The sequence below is a fragment of the Rhinopithecus roxellana genome, chromosome 1 (assembly GCF_007565055.1).
Source record: "Rhinopithecus roxellana isolate Shanxi Qingling chromosome 1, ASM756505v1, whole genome shotgun sequence".
Taxonomy (NCBI): Eukaryota; Metazoa; Chordata; class Mammalia; order Primates; family Cercopithecidae; genus Rhinopithecus; species Rhinopithecus roxellana.
In genome coordinates, this window is record NC_044549.1 from 53,925,447 (window position 1) to 53,947,394 (window position 21,948).

General features: G+C 61.5%; 2 protein-coding genes across 7 annotated transcripts in view; one reads left to right on the forward strand and one right to left on the reverse strand.

The window, feature by feature from the left end:
- The first annotated feature begins 403 nt into the window (after positions 1 to 403).
- Positions 404 to 9,822, forward strand: NT5DC2 (5'-nucleotidase domain containing 2). Its single transcript, XM_010365009.2, has 14 exons — positions 404 to 756; positions 4,883 to 5,067; positions 5,281 to 5,355; positions 5,524 to 5,579; positions 5,677 to 5,770; positions 5,905 to 6,033; positions 6,143 to 6,203; positions 6,285 to 6,387; positions 6,498 to 6,599; positions 6,841 to 6,922; positions 8,907 to 8,993; positions 9,093 to 9,233; positions 9,315 to 9,379; positions 9,465 to 9,822. The coding sequence occupies exons 1-14, from the start codon at positions 525 to 527 to the stop codon at positions 9,724 to 9,726; spliced, it is 1,674 nt and encodes a 557-aa protein (XP_010363311.2). The 5' UTR covers positions 404 to 524; the 3' UTR covers positions 9,727 to 9,822.
- Positions 9,701 to 21,948, reverse strand: part of STAB1 (stabilin 1) — a 29,288-nt gene continuing 17,040 nt past the window's right edge. For 3 of the 6 annotated variants that reach the window (XM_030930807.1, XM_030930884.1, XM_030930970.1), the window contains 42 exons: positions 21,718 to 21,813; positions 21,512 to 21,559; positions 21,197 to 21,327; positions 20,913 to 21,024; positions 20,362 to 20,439; positions 20,178 to 20,276; positions 19,946 to 20,044; positions 19,665 to 19,796; positions 19,333 to 19,461; positions 19,116 to 19,172; positions 18,656 to 18,739; positions 17,940 to 18,135; positions 17,727 to 17,822; positions 17,591 to 17,636; positions 17,413 to 17,489; positions 17,070 to 17,195; positions 16,790 to 16,863; positions 16,560 to 16,634; positions 16,184 to 16,306; positions 15,828 to 15,875; positions 15,574 to 15,651; positions 15,318 to 15,464; positions 14,795 to 14,935; positions 14,635 to 14,694; positions 14,079 to 14,255; positions 13,909 to 13,995; positions 13,651 to 13,800; positions 13,502 to 13,558; positions 13,195 to 13,396; positions 12,691 to 12,840; positions 12,492 to 12,596; positions 12,241 to 12,348; positions 11,962 to 12,155; positions 11,718 to 11,862; positions 11,505 to 11,638; positions 11,253 to 11,418; positions 11,059 to 11,168; positions 10,852 to 10,971; positions 10,437 to 10,766; positions 10,184 to 10,330; positions 9,988 to 10,101; positions 9,768 to 9,909 (listed from right to left, as the gene is read on the reverse strand). In XM_030930807.1, the coding sequence (XP_030786667.1) occupies positions 9,853 to 9,909; positions 9,988 to 10,101; positions 10,184 to 10,330; positions 10,437 to 10,766; positions 10,852 to 10,971; positions 11,059 to 11,168; positions 11,253 to 11,418; positions 11,505 to 11,638; positions 11,718 to 11,862; positions 11,962 to 12,155; positions 12,241 to 12,348; positions 12,492 to 12,596; positions 12,691 to 12,840; positions 13,195 to 13,396; positions 13,502 to 13,558; positions 13,651 to 13,800; positions 13,909 to 13,995; positions 14,079 to 14,255; positions 14,635 to 14,694; positions 14,795 to 14,935; positions 15,318 to 15,464; positions 15,574 to 15,651; positions 15,828 to 15,875; positions 16,184 to 16,306; positions 16,560 to 16,634; positions 16,790 to 16,863; positions 17,070 to 17,195; positions 17,413 to 17,489; positions 17,591 to 17,636; positions 17,727 to 17,822; positions 17,940 to 18,135; positions 18,656 to 18,739; positions 19,116 to 19,172; positions 19,333 to 19,461; positions 19,665 to 19,796; positions 19,946 to 20,044; positions 20,178 to 20,276; positions 20,362 to 20,439; positions 20,913 to 21,024; positions 21,197 to 21,327; positions 21,512 to 21,559; positions 21,718 to 21,813 (4,905 nt within the window). In that variant the 3' untranslated portion in view covers positions 9,768 to 9,852. Of the gene's footprint in view, positions 9,910 to 9,987; positions 10,102 to 10,183; positions 10,331 to 10,436; positions 10,767 to 10,851; positions 10,972 to 11,058; positions 11,169 to 11,252; positions 11,419 to 11,504; positions 11,639 to 11,717; positions 11,863 to 11,961; positions 12,156 to 12,240; positions 12,349 to 12,491; positions 12,597 to 12,690; positions 12,841 to 13,194; positions 13,397 to 13,501; positions 13,559 to 13,650; positions 13,801 to 13,908; positions 13,996 to 14,078; positions 14,256 to 14,634; positions 14,695 to 14,794; positions 14,936 to 15,317; positions 15,465 to 15,573; positions 15,652 to 15,827; positions 15,876 to 16,183; positions 16,307 to 16,559; positions 16,635 to 16,789; positions 16,864 to 17,069; positions 17,196 to 17,412; positions 17,490 to 17,590; positions 17,637 to 17,726; positions 17,823 to 17,939; positions 18,136 to 18,655; positions 18,740 to 19,115; positions 19,173 to 19,332; positions 19,462 to 19,664; positions 19,797 to 19,945; positions 20,045 to 20,177; positions 20,277 to 20,361; positions 20,440 to 20,912; positions 21,025 to 21,196; positions 21,328 to 21,511; positions 21,560 to 21,717; positions 21,814 to 21,948 lie in introns of those variants that run through there. The other 3 variants (XM_010365005.2, XM_010365006.2, XM_030930931.1) reach the window with 3 other exon arrangements.

Here is a 21,948-nt window from a genome sequence, read left to right on the forward strand (position 1 = left end):
TCTGGGGTCAAAAGCATCCAGAGGCGCAGGGTAGGGCGGGCGGACCCGGGAGCGGAGAGGGCAGTAGAGGACCTGGGGACCAGGGAGAGGGGTACACGTCGCGCTCGGGCTGTCTCCGCTCGGCGCCTCGGCCGTCCGGAGCCTCGCAGGGACGGCCGCTCTTAGGCCCTCTGACTTCCAGGGCTGGGGCCAGGGAAAGGCGCCGCCATCGCCGGCATGACGGCCGAAGCGGGGGCGCAGAGTCCTCCCGCGCCGCGCGGGAGACTGGGGGAGGGGGCTGGGTAGCCCGCTCCGCCCTGGCCGGCCCGACCCTGCCCGGCCCAGCCGGGTCCGGGGCCTCCCGCCCCCCAGGCCGAGGGGCGCGCCCATTGGCAGGCCGGGCTCCGCGCGACGTACCCATTGGCCGGCCGCCGTGAGGAGCACGAGGCCACCGTGGCGGGCGCGCAGTCGGAGGGCGGCGGGCGGCGGGAGAGCCGAGGGCAGCGCGGGCGGCGGGCGGTGGGCGCCGGCGGCGCGCGGTGGGCATGGCGGGTGCGGGGCTGCGGGCGGCCGCTCGGCGCTGGCTGCTGTGCGGAGGCCACGGCGGGCCGCGAACCGCCTCGTCCTCGCCCTCCTGCCCTGGCTGCGGCCCCCCGGGTCCCGGCGCCCACTGCCCCGGCGCCCCGCGCTCCGCGCCCGCCCAGGCACCCGCAGGCGGCGCCGACCTCAGCGCGCACCTATGGGCTCGCTACCAGGACATGAGGAGACTGGTGCACGGTGGGTGAGCTGGGGCGGGACGTGCGCCGGGGTGTCTTCCGCGTGGACAGACTGACGGACCGAGCCCCAGGGCGCCGCTCCTCCGGGGAAGCACCCAGTGTGGCTCGCCAGGGCCGCGGAGCCCAAGGGCCGGGCTGCCTTTCGCGAGAAGGTCCGGCTGTTCATCCTGGGGGCCTCTGGCGCTCCCCGACGCCCGGGGGCGGGCGGGATGTTTGTTCCCCGGCTCGGTCTGAGGAGTTCGGCGCGCCTTGAGCGGCTGCCGGACTGCTCGGCCCCCGCCGTCTTCCCTCGGGGTCCCGCCCAACGTGAGGCCGCGGCGGAAACGCCCCCAACCCCTTGTTCTCGGCCAGCCCTTAGTTGGGGCGGGAGAGTGCTGTGGACAAAGCCAGCGAGCGGTGCCGGGCAGAACGGGCTCCTGGGGACGGACGGACCAAAGGGGACACCGGTTGGACTTCCCAGACACACCTCGATGTCGCCCTGGAGGTCCGGCCCCCTCTCAGCACGGGAAGCGAAGACTGGGAGAAACCAAGTCACCCCCGCCCCCTGTAGCCCAGACTAGAGCTGCAAAGGGCACTTAACCTCCCTGTCCCTGCTCTCTCCTTTCTGAGAAATGGCTTGAGGAGGCTGAGGCCCCTTCTTAGAGGGGGCCGGCTAGGGCTCACTAGTGAGGCCCCAGAGCTGAGAGTGCTGGACATCTGCCTGCTTGTCTTCCTGCGTCTAGTGGGGCCCTGCTTCTGCAGCAGACAGATGTGGTTTGGGTCGTGACCCTATCACTGAGCAGCTGGGTGGCCCCAGGCAAGCCTCACCCTCTCTCAAGCATGAAACGCAGTCCTGGGGCCTCTCTGTCCCAGGGTTGGGTGATGACTGGAACCAGGCCAAGTGGGGCAGGGGAGCTTCCGGAGGAACCCCCAGGGGTGAGGTAGCTTTCATTGTCTGATAAAGTGGCCCTGTCTGGAAGATTCCAACTGGCTAGACAGGGGTTTTCGCTCCGGCTTTGTGGGGTGGCTGAGAATCACTTCTTGACCAGGGAAGGCAGAATGGTAAAGGCCCCTGAGGAATGGTCATTTTGAAGCCTTGGGCATCTGTCTACCCTCGAGGTCCCAGGTTGAGTTTGTGTCTGTGGAGAGGCAGCCCAGTGTTATTTATGAAGTTTTTGCTCTGGGCCCGGAGAAGACCCTGTGAGTATCCTGAGAAGCCTGCCTTGGAGGTTTCAGGGAGGAGCATGGGGATCTACTGGACGTTGTCCTCCTGGGCCTGTCTGCATCTTTGGAGCCTCACAGCCCTCTAAGCTCCTCTTGTCATACAACAAGCAAAGTCATTTCCACCGAGATCCCATGGTGAGCACCAGCAGGAGCCAGCTTCACACCTTTGGCCTAAAGGTCCGCTTTGGGCTAATGCCTATGGGCTAAGAGCAGCGCAGCAGGTCCCTCAGTCCACCAGCCCCCACCCGCCTGGCCTCAGTGTGACAGTGGGAGGCTAGGCTGAGGGGCAGAGTGATTAATGTAGGTGGGGTGACTTGAATGGTGATCTCAAACCCAGTGCCTGTTACTGGGTGGTTTGGAGCAAGTGACTTCACCTCCCTGAGCCCCAGTTTCTTCCTCCGGACGATGGGGGAATAAGTGAGACTGCCTCACGGGATGAGAGTGAGGATTGAACGAGACAAGCCTCTAAGGCATCCACAAGTGTCATGGCTGCTAGGGAGCAGTTGGCCCTGGGACCTGGAACCATGGGCAGGTGTGGGAGCTGGGGCTGAGGAGAGAGGAGGGCAATTGCTGGACATGCTGGGTGGGACACACCCTCAGCTGCCCCCCAACCCACACCACCTATGGAAGGGAACAGGCCGCTGTCGCCCCAGAGCCAAGACTTCTAGTCTAGAAATCAGGCCAGGCCGCCAGGCCCTGTGGCTCTTTCCCCATCCTGCTTTGTTCTTGGGAGGACTGTCTGCCCCTGGGCCCCTGGGCCCCTGGGAACATCCTTAAGGGCAGATGTGAAGGCCAGGACTCTGTGCCAGCAAGGGGCTGCACTGGCAAGCAGACCCTCCCAGGTCTTCTGCACCAAGAGTCATAGTCACAGTTGGTTCCTGGGAACTCAGGACCATGGGAAGGGCAAGGCCCAGGGTCCTAGTGACACCAGAACCCTGGGCCTTGAGGCGTGGCTCAGAAGCAGCTCCCTAGAGCGTTGCAGTCAACTGTCCAAGTGAGGGCTCCTGTCTACACCCATGGATCTTTGGAGCAGCAGTTCTATACTGGCCTGGGGAAGCGTCTACACCTGATCCCCCACCCACATCCTGAACTTGGCTCCAAAGGAAAGGGGTGGGGATGGAGCCCTGTGTTCCCAGAGTGCCTCTGAGGCAGGTGCTCTGGGCACAGAGCACATCAACGAGGCGTCTGCCTCTTGAGTTCAGCAGCTGCCAGGCACACTGTGGGGCTTCCCTGGCCCTCTGACCTGGCAGCTCCTGTTTTGTGATCGGCACTGGGGTTGTGGCTGAGACAGGGATCCCCTGGAGTCTTACAGCTGGGGTCCCTGCAAGGCAGTGCCCTGTGCATCTAGTCCTGCCTGCTCCCTTCTCCCTGCAGCCCCTCCTTCTGGAGGGACACTAGGAAATTGGGGACAGGATGCTCATAGGCTCAGGAAACATATCACCCATTTAATCCTATGTATGTGCGGGTGCAGAGTGAGATTGCTGCACAGAGCAGCACCTTCCATATGACCCTCTTAGTAATTCTGTAGGTTGGTACAATTTTTTTTTCTTTTTAAAAATGTTTTCACAGAGACAGGGTATCGCTATATGGCTTAGACTGGTCTTGAACTACTGGGTTTCAAGCAATCCTCTCGCCTCAGCCTCCTGAGTAGCTAGGACTGTAGGTGTGTGCCACCATGCCCCACTTGGTACAATTTTTCCTACCCTTTTAGAAACTAGGAAACTGAGGCCCAAGAGGTGAGGTGACCTTCCTGAAGTCATAGCCACGAGAGCTCCCTCTATCATGGTCTTGTCTGGTTGACCTCATTGCATGTGGCCTTCCTAGCACATCTCCTTTCCTTTCCCTTCCACTTTCCCCACTGTACACATAGGGAAACCAGGGCAGGTAACGTGGGACCTCTCAGCCTCATCTGCCTCCTTGGGACCCCAGAACCCATGCTGCACAGTGCCCTGCTCAGCACCCTGCTGTGGGCCTCAAAGCCAACTGCAGCCTCCTGGGAGCAGCCAGAGACTTGGGGTGGCCACGACCACATCCCCAGAAGGAGCAGCCCGGATAATGGCCCAGAACCTGACATCACGTCCTGCCTGTCGTAATTAGCAATGTTCCCTGGCTAGAGCCAGCAAATGTCATTATATGGGCTGGCGGGTAGCTAAAATCTGATTAGAGGGGCCTCACTCTCCCTGGGCTGTGGGAGGTGCACAGAGCTGGCGGTCCAATCAGCAGAGGGACGCCCCCTCCCACTAATGTTCCTGAGCCCCAGTCCCAGCTCTGGGAAAGGTAGAAAAGTCAGCATCCATGGCCTCAGCCCCCTAGTCTGGCCATACAGAGCCAGCCACTCTGGGTTGGAGTCCTCAGTGCCCACACACTATCCTCACACATAATCCCAGGGAGGCTGAGAGATGAGGCCAGGGGGCAGGGCAGGGCCCCTGAGAGGAGCAGAGGAGCCACTGAATTGTAGGGGGCCAGACAGTGATGTTCCTGCATGGGTTTTGAGCAAGTGGGAGGATTTGCACTGCAGAGCATCCCAAAAGCAGCTGTTCTGGGGCTAGGCAGTGAGGAGTTGAGTGACTGCTGCCAGGGTTCTAGCATGGCCCTGTGTCTGATGGGGCTTAGTGATGAGGGCTTGGAGTAGTCACAGACTCAGTACACCACACCTGGTGGGCTGCAGGAGATAGTATAATGCAGGCAGGTGTAACCATGGGGAGGAGCTCCAGCCAGGGGCTCTGCCTTACCCTAACCACGTGACCCTGGGCAAGTGACTTCTCTCTGGGCCTGTTTGAGCATCTGCAGCACTGGAATAAGAGGAGCCATTGTGGGGTGTTTCTGAGGCTCACAGGGCTAGTCCCCCACAGAGTGCTCGGGAGCCATAGCTGCCGCAGGGATCATCGTCCCCATCACGGCCTCCCTGCATCTCCTTCCTCTAGACCTCCTGCCCCCCGAGGTCTGCAGTCTCCTGAACCCAGCAGCCATCTACGCCAACAATGAGATCAGCCTACGTGACGTTGAGGTCTACGGCTTTGACTACGACTACACCCTGGCCCAGTATGCAGACGCATTGCACCCCGAGATCTTCAGCGCCGCCCGTGACATCCTGATCGAGCACTACAAGGTGAGACAGGGATCCTTGCCACCAACACGCCCAGGGCCTGGAGGCCGGCCAGACCCACCTTGGCCTAAGCTCAGGGCTGAGTCGTGGGGCTTCCCTGGCCCTCTTGCCTGGCAGCTGCCCTGGGCAGGTGGCTGGATTGACCCCCTGGGGTGGCCACCAGCCAGCAGGTCTGGCAGGGCTATTGGCTTAGGCCTGGCCGCTTTCCCCCGGCAGTACCCAGAGGGGATTCGGAAGTATGACTACAACCCCAGCTTTGCCATCCGTGGCCTCCACTATGACATTCAGAAGGTGAGTGGCTGGACCTGTATAGGGGCTCCCTCCTTGGCGTCCTCTTGGTATGGTCATTACCCCTTAATACCATCCATCTGGGGTTCTGGCATGGGCTGAAAGAGGCTGGCTTGGGGCTGTGGTGAAACTGCCTCCTCACCGTCTGTCCTGCCTCCCTGACGCCCCCAGAGCCTTCTGATGAAGATTGACGCCTTCCACTACGTGCAGCTGGGGACAGCCTACAGGTCAGTTGGCTGTGCCCCAACCCCACCCCCGCCCCACCCTACACTGCTGTTCTGGCTCAGGACTACCTTGGACTGATGGTATCTTGGGCCTGCTCAGGGGCCTCCAGCCTGTGCCAGATGAGGAAGTGATCGAGCTGTATGGGGGCACCCAGCACATCCCACTATACCAGATGAGTGGCTTCTATGGCAAGGTACTCCATACCCCAGCAGCCAGCCTGCCCCATGGACATGTGCCCAAGTCCCAAGGCAGATTTGGAGCCCTCATCTCCAGCACTGAAGGGGGTGGGGCCCCAAAGGGTGTCTGAGACAATGGCCCCCTCCCCAGGGTCCCTCCATTAAGCAGTTCATGGACATCTTCTCACTGCCGGAGATGGCTCTGCTGTCCTGCGTGGTGGACTACTTCCTGGGTCACAGCCTGGAGTTTGACCAAGCGCACCTCTACAAGGACGTGACGGTGAGGATGCTGGGCCTGCCCTCGGATGGCAGGGAAAGCTAAGTCCAGCCACAGCAGGACAAGCCCGCCTGGGCCCTGCTGCACCCTCATTGTCCTCCACCACCCCCAGGACGCCATCCGAGACGTGCATGTGAAGGGCCTCATGTACCAGTGGATCGAGCAGGACATGGGTAAGGGTGGATAGAAGCCCTGCCATGGCCAGCCTGAGCAGGTGGCAGAGCTGGCCCTCATAGACCCATCTGCCCCATTAGAGAAGTACATCCTGAGAGGGGATGAGACGTTTGCCGTCCTGAGCCGCCTCGTGGCCCATGGGAAACAGCTGTTCCTCATCACCAACAGTCCTTTCAGCTTCGTGTGAGTCCAGCCCCTGTGAACAGAGGGACAGCAGGGCCAGGGCTCTGGGTGGGGAGGGCAGGCACAGAGCTGCCCTCAGACTACTTGCCACCGGAACCTCCTCCGCACAGAGACAAGGGGATGCGGCACATGGTGGGTCCTGATTGGCGCCAGCTCTTCGATGTGGTCATTGTCCAGGCAGACAAGCCCAGCTTCTTCACTGACCGGCGCAAGTATGGGCATGGTGGGGGTCACAGGGCCAGGGAAGAGGATTAGAGGCCTCCCCCCAATGAGGGGACTGAAGCAGGGGGCCAGCCTGGCGTTTGCCCACTGCCCAGTGTGCTTGGGGTGGGAACACCCCCTTGCTGGCATGGGTCCACTTGAGCAGGTGGGCCTTTATGCAGGAGGGATGGGGGTTGCCCGGCCCATGGCCCAGCCACAGACTGGAAGTCAAGCCCTTTACCTGCACCCCAGGCCTTTCAGAAAACTCGATGAGAAGGGCTCACTTCAGTGGGACCGGATCACCCGCTTGGAAAAGGGCAAGATCTATCGGCAGGTAAGGGCCATCTGGGGAAAGCAGCATGTGGTGGGGGCATGGGGCCTAGCCAGGGCTCCAGGCTGTGTAGAGCAGAGACAGCCTCTGAGGGAGCAGCACAGCTCCTTTGCCCTGAGCAGCCTCACACAGGCAATGGCTGGCAGGGAGCAGGTCTGGGTGGCCTCGAGAGCTTGACCTCTGGGTCAAGCTGCCTGGCTTTGAATTCCAAACTCCACTACTCAGCAGAGGGAGCCTGGCCTCGTTGCCTGACCTCTGTGCCTTGCTTCCCTTGTCTGCAGAAGAGGTGTAATACTCTTTACTGAAGCTGTGATATAAAGCCCTCAGAATGGCCAGTGGGCCAGGTGCGATGGCTCATACCTGTAATCCCAGCAGTTTGGGAAGCCGAGGCTGCAGGATAGCTTGTTGAGCTCAGGAGTTTGAGACCAGCCTGGCCAACATGGCAAAACCCCATCTCTACTAAAAACAGAAAAAATTAGCAGGGCATGCACCTTTGGTCTCCAGAGGCTGAAGTGGGAGGATCACTTGAACCCAGGAGTTCGAGGCTGCAGTGAGCTGTGATCACACCACTGCACTCTAGCCTGGGCAACAATGCGAGACCCTGTCTTCAAAAAACAAGAATGGTCAGAGATCATGAAATGCTGGATAAATGATGTCATTTCTTGGGGCTGAGCACTCTGCTGCAGCCAGAACAAGTCTGGTTGTGGACAGCTCATTGGGTGCTCTAGAGAAACTCCTCCTTCCTACCTGGCTAGGAAAATGAGAGGGACTGGTGTTGAGGTGGGATTTGGTATCTATAAGCAGGCAGTGATTAAGGTTTCGCCCTGGCTGGAATGCAGAAATCCTGGCTGAGCTGGGCTTCTTCAGGCTAGGGGGTCTAAAGGCCTTGGGGCTGGGGGAGGGGGAAGCCAGCAGCTGGCCAGGGGAGCAGTGTGGGGGTGGCCAATGCCCAGGCCTGACCTGCAGGAAACACTCCCACCCTCTCAGTCCTGCCCACTGCTCTGCCTCCCACCCTTCTGCACCCAAATGCGCCACAGCCCTCGGGCCCAGGTGTGTCTCATCAGGTCTGAGGGGGCTGCTCTCCCCTGTCTTGGCATCCAGCCTCAGCTGAAGAGGGTCATGCACCTTTATGGGAAACACATGACTTTCTTCCCTGGCAGCTTTCACGCAGTTCTTTATGCCCAATATTCTGAAGCTGCCTTACACTGTGTGTTGGATCCTGCCTGTTACTAGGAATCTTTCAGTCTCCTGCCCCTTGAGACTCTTTCTCTTGGTCTATGGCCTGACTGGGCCTCTGTCCCTCCACTTGAACTTAGTTCAGCAATTGGCTTCTCCCACACCACCTGTTTCCCCCAGCGCTTCCACTTCTGAGGCTTTGGATGCACAGACTGCTCCAAGAACTGTGCTTGCTGGGTGTCAGTTCCTCTCGCTTTTGGGGTGTGGACTCCTGCCCTGGTGGCTGCTGCCTGAGCACTACTCCGGTGATTCCTGCTCTGGGCCTCTCAGTTTCTGCTGCCCTGTGAGCTTCCCCAGTTACATGTGGGCCTGGCTAAGTATCTCCATCTTTCTCCGGCTCCAAGATGCTGGTGGCCCTGGTGAGGTCTGCCATTGGTCTGCCAGGTCCCTCTGCACTGAGGCAGGGGAGGCCAGCGAGGACTTCAGGGCTGCAGAGCCTTCCCTGCAGTTTCTTCCTTACAAACAGGGGTTCAATCCCTAGCCTGGGGTATGTGTGAGACCACAGGGAGCAGGGCCTCAAGGCATGGGCACCATGCCAGGCCTATAGGGCACCTTCCTGCAGCAGGCAGAATCCCCTTCCCAAGTAGGAGGGGGAAGTGACAAAGACCAGGGTCCAGGGAGGGAGCAGCAAGGCCACGGGAAAGGGCAGCCAGCATCCGGCTGGATTTGGGCTGCCTCTGGGGATTTGGGTGGGAGGACTGGTGGAGGACAAGGCACGCTTGGCTCAGCAGCATTCCCCTCCTCTCCCTAGGGAAACCTGTTTGACTTCCTGCGCTTGACGGAATGGCGTGGCCCCCGCGTGCTCTACTTTGGGGACCACCTCTATAGTGACCTGGCGGTGAGGGAGGCAGGGCTGGGCTGCAGGCGGGGAGGGCCAGGAAACTCCCCCCACCCCCACAACTGGCGCTGAGCCCAGTTCCGCCGCCCCACCCACCAGGATCTCATGCTGCGACACGGCTGGCGCACGGGCGCCATCATCCCTGAGCTGGAGCGAGAGATCCGCATCATTAACACAGAGCAGTACATGCACTCGCTGACGTGGCAGCAAGCACTCACGGGGCTGCTGGAGCGCATGCAGGTGTGGGCCGAGGTGGCTGTGGGAGGGCCAGGGCAGTAGCCGCTTGGGTGCATGCACCCAATGCACACCTTGTGTCCCCAGACCTATCAGGACGCGGAGTCGAGGCAGGTGCTAGCTGCCTGGATGAAAGAACGGCAGGAGCTGAGGTGAGCAGGCGGGGCCAGGGCAGGAGTCCCAGCCAAGCCACCACCCCAGGCCCACCCCTCAAGTGCATCGTGTCTCCCTTGCCAGGTGCATCACCAAGGCCCTGTTCAACGCGCAGTTTGGCAGCATCTTCCGCACCTTCCACAACCCCACCTACTTCTCGAGGCGCCTCGTGCGCTTCTCTGACCTCTACATGGCCTCCCTCAGCTGCCTGCTCAACTACCGTGTGGACTTCACCTTCTACCCGCGCCGCACACCGCTGCAGCACGAGGCGCCCCTCTGGATGGACCAGCTCTGCACCGGCTGCATGAAGACCCCCTTCCTTGGCGACATGGCCCACATCCGCTGAGAGCACCTTTATTGTTTGGGACAGGCCCCCAGCCCCTCCCGCCCTGTCCACCCTGGGCATCCACCCAGATAAGCAATAAAAGTGGTCTTCTCCCTACGCGTGCCTCTGCTTTCAGCCCCAGTCTTATCACTTGACTGTGAGGATCCTCTGGGTGTCAGGGAAGTCCTCCTCCAGGAGTGAGTCCTAGGAGAGCAGGGCTGTTGGTGGTCGGCATGACCGGGGCCTGGGCCCATCCCACATCCGCCACACTTCCATGCTCACATTGAAAGGTTCACAAAAGGTGTCACTGCCAAAGACAGGGTTGGGGACAGAGACCAGGGTGGGGTTGGTCCCTTCTTGCCACGGTGAGAAGTCATCAGCAGCATCCTCTTCCGCCTGGGAGTAGCAGAGGGGTGAGTGGCAAGGCACCTTGAGGGAGATCCAAGGATCCGCCATGGCAGCCCCAACCCAGCCCTACCTGGAAGGCAGAGAAGCCAAAGCCCGTGGGCTTGACTCGGGCACGGAGGTAGAGAGCTCCAGCCACCAAGCCAAGCAGTGCTCCAGCAGCAAGCACAGCCCCCACGCCTGCCGCCACAGGTGGGGCTTCGGGCGCCAGCACTGCCTGCTACAAACAGAGTACTGACCTGGTGGGAGCTGTCCCACCACCTTCCCCAGGCTGACAGGTGGTGGGGATGCCAGGAAGGGCTCTGCCTCCCCATTCCCCAACTTACAGGCTGTGGGGGTGCCAGGAGGGGGCTGGCCAGAACATGGATGATGCCATTGAAGGCCATGATGTCCCACACGATGACATGACTAACCACAACTGTCCCCGGGGCCTGCAGGGAGACCAGAGTCAAGCCCACGGTGAGCAAGAGCCAGGGCCAACAGGGTGGGACAGTTGCCAGACTCACCACAGGGGCCCAGGAACTATTGTCAGGTCCTGCATCACTGATGATGAGGCTGAGGCCTGAGTGAGCTGGAAGCAACTTCCCCTGGCTGGCGTTGGCACTTAGGAGGGTGGCGTTGGAGGCGTGCAGCTCCAAGTCTGGGCCACTCAGCGTCTGTGGGCAGAGCAAGGCCTGTTGGCCTGGGCCAGATGGAAATGGCCAATTTGGGCTCTGCTCTCCCCACACCCCTGCTGGTTACCATGTTGTCCACAAAGCCTTCATTGACAGGGACAAAGAGTGTCTTATACGTGAGTTCATCATCCAGGAAGTCCAGGAAGTCGAGACCCCGCTGGGTGGCATTGGCATAGCCCAGTAGCATCTGGCATGGTGGAAAGACAGAACTGTGAGCAGGCTCCCTCCTCAGGGATCCCAGCACCTTCCACCCGCAAGGCTGGGCCCCACACACCCCATAGAAGGTGGAGAAGTTGGCAGTGGCAGCCAGCACATCCAACAGCTTCCCATTGCATGTGCTGATCCCGTCACCCACGAAGCCATCTCGGCATCTGCAGGCCACATCTGCAGGAAAGGCAGGTCAGTGGCTCAGCGGATTGGTGGGAAGCGGCAGAGCCGGGGAAGTAGGGTTTGGTGGGGTGGATGCACCTTGCACGCGGAAGCAGTAGGCATCCCAGCGCTCCGAGAGGTTCTTGCGGGCACCCAGGCTGACTATGCCCACCCGACCATTGCCACAGTCCGCCACAGGGAAAACCACAGGGTGGGCAGCGGAGCCGTTGGCCAGCCAGCCCATGAGGCACAGGTGGAAGCCCAGCTGTAGGAACAGGAGGGGATGCTGAGACCCAAGACGCAGTCAAGGCCTCCCCCAACACTTGGCCCCAACTTCTGGGCCCCACACACCTGCTGGGCAGCAGAGAGCTGAGGGAATGAAGCAAGGACGGCTCCCTGGGCTTTGCATGCCGCCTCAGCCTCCGAAAAGTTCAGACCATAAGGGCCGCTGGTGGCCTGGAGGTGGAAGACACCAGCCCGTTTCTCTGCAGAATAGAGGGGCGCATGATCAGCTGGCCAGCTCTGAGGGATGAAATGGGTACTGGGAGTGGGCAGGGGACACACCCTGGAAATGCAGATCAGTGCACACAGCATCTGAGTGGCAGGGTGGTGGCTGGCCCAGGCAGCGGTCCACAGGCGGTTCCAACTCCTCCAGACACTGCAGTCCATCGCCTACATAGCCTGCGTGGCACTCACAGCGCCGTGTGTTCTGGGGTTGGGGAGAGCAGTGGGCGCCCTTCACCCCTCAGAGGTCGGAAGGTCTGCCAGGCCTCCCCACCCTGGCTGCTCGGCTCCCCAACCTGCTCACCAGACCGGTGCTTAAGCAGTCGGCATGCTCGCTGCAGCCCCCGCGGTGGCCATCTGTGCAGGGGTTGCGGGCCCGGCAGCTCCAGCCATCACCCTCGTAGTCAGGCAGGCAGGTACAAGTGACCGCTGTTCCTACCTGGCTGCAGTTGGCGTGCTCACTGCAGCTACCATGCCCGTCCTGGCACAGGTCTGCCACTGAGGGCAGGGAGGCAGTGGTTGGATCCAGTGACTGCAGGGGAGTGGAGGCCTCCCACCTCCATGTCCCCGCCCACCTGCTTACCTGTACACATGCGGCCATCCCCTTCGTAGCCCAGGCTGCACTCGCAGCTGTTGCCTGCACGGCACACAGCCTTGGGTGCACAGGGTGGGGTGCACACAGGCTGCAGCTCTGTTCCCCAGGGCCCAGCCCCCAGAACCAGGTTAGTAGTTGCCTTACTGGCCTCTGCCCGTTCCACCCACCCTTGGTGCCTTTACTGATGTGTGCACATGTACACAAGTGTGCAGGGTGGGCACAAGCACGGGGCTACTCACCCAGTTGCACCTCACAGTGTGACCCAGTCCAGCCTTCATCACAGAAGCAGGAGCCAGAGCCCCCAAGGCCCTCATCACAGCGGCCATGCACAGTGCAGCGGCAGGCTGGGGAGAGGGACAGGCAGGAAGATAAAGATTGGCCAGATTGGCCCACAAGGGCCAAAGGAATCGGGCCGTGGGGCAGGCAGGGACGGCCCACCTTGACAATGGGGCCCAAAGGCACCCGGTGCACAGAGTTCACAGGCTGTCCCAGCAAAACCTGAATGGCACAGACACTGCCCACTGCCACTCATGCCGTCCATGCACATGCCACGGTCACTACAAGGACTGCTGGGGCCGCCAGGGCAAGCTGGGGATGGGGTAGGAGAAGTGAGGTGGGGTCAGAGGCTCTCACCAGGACCCCCATACATGTACCTCCAGCCTAGCCCTGCCATCTGTCCCCAACCCATGTCCCCACACTGCTAAGATCCCTCCAGGCCTGTGTCCTGGAGAACATCCAGACCCCCCAGCACTCCTCCCCAGGTTCTCCACCGTCCACACTCCCACCCTGCCTCTCCCAGCACTCCCGCTAGTAAAATCTACTCACCACCCAGAGCTCCCCAGCCCTGGATGCCCCAACACTCTCTCAGGGACAATGGCCAGAGCTGTGCCTTGGCTCTCTTGGGGAACAGAGGAGCCAGTCAACAGTGTCTGCAATGCTCACCTTGGCACTCACTGCCATAGTGACCAGGGCAGCAGCTGGGCTTCCAGGTGGTGGTGACACAATTGCGGTGGCAGCCCCTGCCCAGGCCTTGGGGCCTAGCCCAAAGGCTGTGCTGGACCCAGACGCTGCGTAATCCCAAAGAGCGCAGCGGAGGGGACGTCCAGAACTTCGGGTAGAAGCGCCAGCAGGCCTCAGGGCTGCCCTGGGCCAAAGGAGTCAGGCCGCAGTTGGGTGGTTCTGAGTTTGGTGGTCCTTGGGCTCTGCCTGCCCCCACCCCACCACCCCCACTCAGCCCCTAGCCCTGTACCTGCTCCTGTGACCCCTCAGGACAGGGTGGCTCCAGCCCACAGATGCTGCAAGTGTTCTGGAAGGGAGGGAAGCCAACACAGCAAAGTCAGATGGACGGACACCACAGGCGGGGTGGGCTTCTACCCGTCTGCCTCTGGCCTCCCTCACCAGTCTCAGGGGCCGGGTCTCAAAGTGGTCACAGCGAGCACCAAGGCCAGGTGGCTCCAACAGCTGGTCGATGCCATAGGCCAGGCCACCTTCAAAAGGCAAGTGCCGCTGCACAATGCGGGCATCATCCTCACCCACCATGAGCTCACCCTGCAAGGAGAGAATGTGAGGTATGCGGGGGTCACAGGTGCACTCCAGCTCCACTGCCAGGGCCCCTGCCTCCTACTCCCCTCATCCAAGCCCTCTCCCCAGACTCACGGGCCGCATTCGGCTGCAGGAGAAAGAGACGGGGGTCCCATGCATGGTTCGAAGTGGGCCCAGGTTGGGCAGGTCAGATGCCAAGGCCTGAGCAGGTGGAATCATGATTGGAGGTGGAGAGGCAGACTGAGCTGCAGACAGTGAGGACCAAAGTTGGAGGCTGTACCCACCTCGACATTGCGGATCATGTGGCCCCGCAGAATGGCTGCTAGCTTGTCACGGTGGTCCTCATGGTACAGCCAGGCCTGGCGATCTGGAGGCAGGGCTCGAAAGGCGGCGTCTGTGGGCCACAGCATTGTGAAGGGCCTATGGGATGCCTCTCGTAGCAGGGGCAGGAGGCTGGCCACCTGGTGGGGTGCAGCAAAGGTGTGGCAGTCGCAGCCCAGTCAGAGACTAGTGAGCAAAGGCAGGGAGCTGTGCCACAGAGGAGGAAGGGGCTCCACACTCACCCACTCTCATCTGTGACCATCCCAGGCAGGAATGTGTGTGCACACATCTCAACTGTGCACACTGCTGTCAGAAATGCGGGCACACATAAGCACACCCATGTGCTCACCCTGGGGTGCTCATGCACACAGATGTGGCTTGTGCACACGTGAGTTCACACAGGCTCGCATGGGACAGTGGGCACACAGGTGGGCATGCACGCACAGGTACGCATACACACTTGCACACACTTCCACGTGCATATGTGTCCACAATGACAGGCCCACACGGGAGCAGTACCTTCAGGAGGCCGCTGAAGATCTTGTAACCGAAGCCCTGGGCAGCAGCGGTGACATTTCTCTGAGGAAAGGCTCTCATAAACAGCTAGGCCAGGCGGGAAGGGAGGATCCCAGGCCCCCAGCTGCCTGCCTTCCACCTCCCAGGCCCCTGCCTGTCATACCCTTGGGATGGGTTCATCATCCGGCTCCCAGTGCAGCGCGTCGGGGGGCAGCAGGACACGGTCGATGAAGTGCAGGATGCCATTAACGGCCTCATGGTCGCTGCTCACCACACGCGCGAAGTCATTGAGGTATATGCTGCCCTGGGGGTGGGGCACAGGGCTGATGAAGCAGATGGGTGGGGTGCTTGGAAGCTGTCAGGGCCTGAGGTGTGGGCGGAGCCTGGGTTGGGCGAGTCTTAGGGTGCAGGCAGTCCCAGGTTCGGGACCAGGACAAGAGGTGGGCGGGGTCTGGGGCGGAGTCAGGGCAGGGGGCGGGACTCAGTCCTCAGAAGGACGTAAGGGCCCTGGGCAGGACAGGCCCATGGCAGTGGGCGAGGGCCGGGTCGGGGGCGGTGTCTGGGGCTGGACTCAGCTCTGTCTCCGCGAGGCGCCTCCTGGCTGGGGGAGGTGAGGGTCTTGACTACGTGGGGCCTGGGCACAGGCGCGCAGGGGCGGGGCGAGGCAGGCCAGAGCCGGGGCTCACCTCCCTCTCGCTGAAGCGCAGTGGGTGCCCCGAGAGCGCTGTGGCATACCCCTGCTCCAGCAGGTCCTCGCTCCGCAGCCGCCGGCAGCCAACCACGTGGTAGCGAAACACCAGCTGGCGATGAGCGCGAATCCGGGCCAGCTCATCCTGGGGCGGAGTCGCAAGGGGAGTGGGGTCCCTGACTGTCGCCTCAGCCCACGCAGGGCCACCACCAGAGCGCCCAGCCCTGCCCAGCGTCGCTCTGGGGGCTGCATACCTGCGACAGGTTGCTCATTAGATCTGCGTGCGGCACGAAGATGGTGAAAGGCCCATCGCCCTTGAGCTCCTTGTATTCCTGAGAGAGGCAGCAACAGCGTGAGTGGAAGGGGAGAAGCCTGAGGCCTCCATGGATCTCCTGGGGAAGACTTGGACTCAGAGAGAACAAACCAGCCAACCCCCTGACCAGACGGGAACAGAAGCCCAGAGACGGGTGGGACTTGCAGGTCACAGAGGCCCAAGCTGGCCACTCACCAGGAGGCGGAGGCTGAAGAATGAGGCATGCTTATCCCTCAGGAGCTCCTGGGGGGGCGAGGGTCAGCTCAGATTTGGGGCAGCCCCCATTCAGGGCCTGGTGCCTGTCCCAGCACCTGCAGCCCAAGGTCTAGCCAAGGCAGACATGAGGAAAGGAAAGCCGCGGGGTCTGAGTTGGGGTCAGGGCTAGTTTCATGGGTCATAGCTGGGGTCAGGCCCAGGTACAGTCAGAGGTCAGGCTCAGTGTCATGGTCAGGGCCAGGATCAGGATCAAATCGGGGCTTTGCCAAGACCACGGGTCAGGCCCATGGGGCACAGGCAAGACCAGATCAGGAGTCTGACTTGGGCATCATTACCAGGCCGACTCGGGCACGGCAGGTGAGGCCGTCCCCCACAGTGTTGGCTGTGTCGCAGGTACATGTCCTCTGGCCATCCCCTGTGCTTTTGCAGGTGGCATATGGACTGCAACCTCCATTGTTCTGAGGCAGGGACAGGAGAGGAAGGTATCAGTGGCTTCCAGGACTTCTCTATCCCACTCAGCCCTGTGAAAGAGGCCATGAAGGCCCCTGCTCAGCCCCCTAGATCCTATTTGCTACTGATCAAACTCGAGCTTCAGGGGAGCATAGCCCACCCTGCAGAGGCCCTTAGGACCCTGCTGGAGGTGAGGAGGGCTGGTTCCTGCCTCAGTCCCCTCTCCTCCTCAGTGAAGGAGGGCGGGACTAGGTGCCTGACCTTAGAGCAGGGGTCCAGGAGCTCGCAGGTCCGGATGCCATCCCCACTGTAACCCTGGCGGCAGCTGCAGGAGACCTGTCCCCAGTCTTGATCAGTGGGGCTGCTGGGAGCCAACAGCTGGCCAGCACCCTGTGTAAAAGGGTCACCCCCTCCCTGGGCCTGCCCTGAAGGGAGGCCCCATCCTGTGAGGGCATGGCATGACCCCCCGAGTCCAACCCTGCCATGCTGACCTGCTGGGGGCCAGTGGGGATGCACTCAGCATGAATGTGGCAGCCCCCGTGGTGGATGAGACAGCTGTTAATTTCTGGGGGAAGAGACACTGGGATGGGGGTGGCCCTTAGAGGACCCCCTTCATCTGTCCTCTGTACCATCTGTCCCACCCCCCTCCTCTCCCAGCACCCCCAGTCCCCACAAGTCCCACATGCCCCTCAGCCCTTCCTAATCTGACTCAGATCACTGAAGCCAGACCCCTAGCCCCACATACAACCCAGGTTGGGGGCCTAGTCTCACCCTGGCACAGCTCCCCGTCGCCCATGTAGCCATCCTGGCAGGTACATGTCCGCTGCCCGGGTGCCACCTTGGTACAGTTGGCATGAGGGGAGCAGCCTCCATGGCCATGGGCACAGGGGTCCACCTCTAGGGGGAGATGGTCCCAAAGAGTCCTTAGGAGTAGGCATGGGGCCAGGGGCAGGACAGGAGAGGAGGGCATGAGAGAAAGGAAAAAGTCAGAGGGAAGGGTGAGTCCCAAGATGGGACAGTGAGGGGGGCTGGGCCTACAGGAAATGAAGGGGGCTCTGTGGGGACAGCCACCCCAAAAGTTCAGAGAGGGCTCTTGGCATCCACGTGGCTGGACCTGAACAGAAGACGCCATTGCCGGAGTATCCCGCAGCACAGGCGCAGGTGGAGGCTCCGGCCGAGTCCTGCACACAGCTGGGAGAGGTGGTAGTGGCTGAGCCCATGCCTGTCCAGCCGTGCCTTGACCCCCAGGCTCCCCGCCACTCACCCACCTGCCTCAGGCTGGGCCTACTCACTTGGCATTGGGGTCGCACTTCCTAGGGCACTGAGGACTGGTGATTTCTGGGGGGCAGGAGGATGACTCTGGTCATTCAGACCCAGGAACAGCCTCCTCAGTAGCCATCTGCCCCCTCCCCCTTGGGACCCACTCACTCTGGTCACAGCGGAGGCCCTGCCAGCCCACGTTACAGACACAGCTTCCATCCCCTTGCAGCCCCTCCTGGCACAGCCCATGGGCACAGTCACACACTGCAGTGGGATAAAGGAGAACAGGAGTGTCCCAGTGCCTCCATCTTGTCCCGGCTGGGGTCTCCAGGCTGCTCTCTGCTGCCAGGAAGCCCATCCCCATCCCTCCCCAGTCCTCACCTCCGGTGCAGTTGGGCCCGTAGCGGCCCAGCTCACACATCTCACAGGCCGTTCCATGGAAGCCCTCATGGCAGTGGCACTCCCCGCTGCCGAGGAACCTGTCCTGGCACTGCCCATGGCCCGAGCACACCCCCCCCAGGCCTCCTGGGCATGGCTCACACAGCGTGCCAAAGAAACCAGGACAGCAGTCTGGCACCTGTCGGTGTTGGGGGTGGAAGAGAGGGTGAGAGAGGCCTAGCAAGGTGTCGGGGGAAGGGGAACGGGGGTATCTCGGGGCCACAGAGCCACGGAGCAAAGCCCCTCAGAACCCCAGACCCAGGGACGAGCAACTCAGAGCCGAAAGAGACACAGAGATGCCTCCTAAAACCCTCCCTCTGGCAGGGTGGGGAAACTGAGGCTCAAGCAAGGAAGAGCTGCACCCAGATCCCACAGTGAGGGGCCGAGCCAGGCCCAGTTGCTGCCTCTGGGGTTTGGCTGACGGAGCCAGCTCCAGACTGCCCTTTCTTCCTCTCCCTGTCTCCACTCCCTCCCCCGGGGGAGTGGACACAGGGACAAACAGTAGCCCTCTGACTTCAGACCTCTCTCCCCTCTCCTTCTTCTGGGTTCTGGCCTCACCCTAGTCCCAGCCCAGTTTCTGCCCTTAAGATCCAAACTGGGCTCCCCCCTGGGCCCCACCCACTCCCACCTCCTTCTCTCTGGACAGGCTTGGGGCAAACCTGGATCTTCTTGGCACATGTGTAAGAGCAGCCCCGGGAGAAGGAGAAGCCAGATCGGTAGACACAGCTCTTCCTGGGTGTGTCCTGGAAATGGGGACAGGCAGGAGGGGTCAGCAATGGCTCGGGCAGGGGCAGGGCAATGAATGGGGAGACAGACAGATGGACTACAGGTGTCAGGCAGATGAGCAGAACAGCAGAAGGGTCAGAGAGGGACCAAGACAGGCAGACCGATGGGAGAGGGCAGACAGGATCCAAGCCTCAGGCCGCAAGTCTGAGGGAGTCTCCCCTCAGTAGAACCACGCCAGCCCTCCAGGCCTCTATGGGGACGTCAGCCACCCAGTTCCCTGTGCCTGGAGGCCTGGGCCAAACAAAGCTGGGCTGGAGGGTGAGGGGATTGGGCACCTTGGAAGAAGTGAGGGCAGGCAACGCAGGGACAGAGCTACGCTAAGCCCAGTCTCACCTGCAGCTGGAAGCCCTGAGTGCAGCGGAATTTCCTGGTGCAGTTTACACATTTCTCCTAGAGGGAAAAAAGGTGGGGCATCAGGCAGTCCAGGCCTGGATCCCTGCCCTTCCTCCAGGACAGGCTGACCCATGCGCTCCTCCCCACCAGTCAGGCCAGCCAGCAGCTCCCAGCTCTGAACTTGCGTGCTGGCCTTTCTCTGGCCCCAGCCTCTCACCCTGAGGGCCTCAGCGTGGCTATGCAGGCAGCGACTTGAGCCCACCGTCAGGACCCCTGACAGGCCAATCAGCGAGCGGCCAGGGGCCTCCAGCATGGGACCTTCCAGTGGCACATGGTTCACCTCAGGCTGGGGAGAGGGATGGAGGCTGAGTCCACCCACCCACCACCCTCACCTGGCAGGGCTATAAGGTCAGGCGGTACTCCAGGGCTGGGGACTCCCTGGAGCAGAGGTTGGAGGTTGGAGGCTCACAGCTGGGGACACTCCAAACGGAAGGGATCTTCAGGGATAGGGGCCCAGGCTAGGGTCTCCTTGCTCCCTGACCCCCAAACCTGGCCACTGTGGTTGTAGAAGACGATCCAGTGGGCGGGGCCCAGGAGGGAGTTGCGGTGTCCACCCTTCCGCAAGGTTTCCATGGAGAGGGCCTCCCCCAGGACCACATGGTGCCGCACCGTGTCTGCGTCCTGGGAGAGAAGGAGAGAAGTCAGGGGACTCCAGGATAACAAGTGCCCTGGACGGCATGCCGCACCCACCGTGTCCCTTCATGGTGGGATGGGAGGCTCGCTCTCTGTGCCTTTGCCCTCCCGCCATTGCCCCAGCCCCATGGCCTCACCAGGTGGCTGCTGTTGCCCTGAGCCTCCAGGGAGCGGTTGGTGGGCACAAAGATGGTGTAGGCAGTGGCAGCCTCAATCTGGGACACCAACCTATGGCGCTAGGGATGGGGTGGAGGTCAGGGATGGGCATATTAGTTGTCAGTCCTGACACTGGGAGCCAACCAGTTCCCTCTGGACCTGGGGCACAGTGTCCCCTGAGCAGGCACGTCCCCTCTTGCCAGCCTTCCTTACCTGCAGCAACTCCCGGAAGAGGCTGAAGGCAGGCACCAAGTCCAGCTGCTGCAGCAACCCCTGCCCACTGGGCACATCCCCTCGGGGGGGCAGTAAGACCTGGTACAGAGCACAGGGCCTGGTCAGCATATCATTGCTTCACAGGCTGCCTGCGAGGCTGCCTGCACACACCCTCCTGCTGTACCTGGCTGAGGATGTGTAGGACACCATTGGTGGCAAGGAGGTCAGCCACGTCCACGCTGGCATTCTGCACCCAGACCCTCTGGAAGGCAGCAGCAGAGCTTAACCACAGGTGGGCACAGATAGACCCTTAAAGGTGGGACAGCCCCAACAGAGAGACTGCCGGGCACATAGGCACCCACAGGTGGTCCGCAGGCTGGCCCATGAGCTGGGTCCTGCACAGAAGCTGCTCCCAGGAACTGACTCTGATCCTGAGTCAGACTCAGGATCCACCAGTTGGGCACACAGACTCTCCACAGGGTCCATGGTGAGAGGGGCGCTTGTGCATGTGCAGACTCAGATGGATAGACAGCCCTTACAGGCAGTCACTCCTGGCCCAGAGACTCAGTGCCGATCAGCAGTGCGTCCTGAGCACATCCTTTGAGCCCGGCTCTGGGCAGGGTGAGGGGACCCCAATCTCATCCCATGGGGCCCCTGATGTGGGACAGCCTACAGCCACTCAGGCTCCCTTCCATGCCCTCCCGTCCCCTTTTCTGCCCAGAGTTCACCACATACCCCACTAATGTTGCGAATCTCCCATCGTGTGGTGGGGTTCAGGGTGGCCACTTCCTGCCCACCCAGCCGGGCCAGCTCCTCCTCGAAGAGTGCACCCTGGAGAAAATGGGCCCTGACAGGGCACAGTTTGGGGGGGTCATGGAATCAGATTAGTGTAACTTACAGAGACCTTTGGGACTGGGCCCACCCCAAGGGGTGAGTGCCTGCCAGGCTGAGGACTCGCTAGGGAGGGGCTGAGTCCCACAAGGAAGCCCCCTCCCACAGCCTGGCAATGGCAGTCCCACCTGACCAGGCTCGGCAGCATCCTTGGCTGCAACCAGAAAGCTCGCTCCTCAGGGTTCAGCTGACGGACGGCAGCCTCGGAGGGCACTAGGGCTGTGACTTGGCGATCGGCAGGAAGCGTGATGCCGGCACTCTGCATGCACACAGAGAGTAGGGGCAGGAGGAGTGAGGAAGGCAGCCATCATCTTCAGATTCTCTGCTCTAGGCTCCAGGCCTGCCCCCAACCTCCCACTCTTGGAGATGTTATATGGCACCCCTCCAGCCAGGCAGGCCTCCTGGATTTAAACCCTCAACCCCAGCATTCTGCCCTGTCCTACCTTAAACCACTGGTAGAAGACGGAGAAGTGGGCATTTGCCTCCAGCTCCTAAGGGAAGGGAAAAGGCTGAGGTCACATGACCAAGGGCAAATTCAAGCCCTTCCCCACCACGGTTCCTGAGCAGTGCCCCTTTCCCACCTGAGGTGCCGGAGAGGGCTCCTCCCCAAGCACAGAGAAGACAGAAAACGAGTCTGAGCACCCCTTACCCAGAAGATGTCTCCATAACAGCTGAAGCCATCACCCCCAAAGCCAGGGGGGCACGTGCAGACCCGCTGACCTCCCCCCACTGCCCGGCAGGTGGCCTGGGGTGGGAGTGAGAAAGGGCCTCCATTCAGACCCAGATGGCAGCTGGGTCCCTCCCTCCCCCATCTTTCTGCCTGTCCAGCCACCCAGCCCCAGCCCCTGCCCCTTGCTCTGGAGCCACCCAGTCTGTGTTG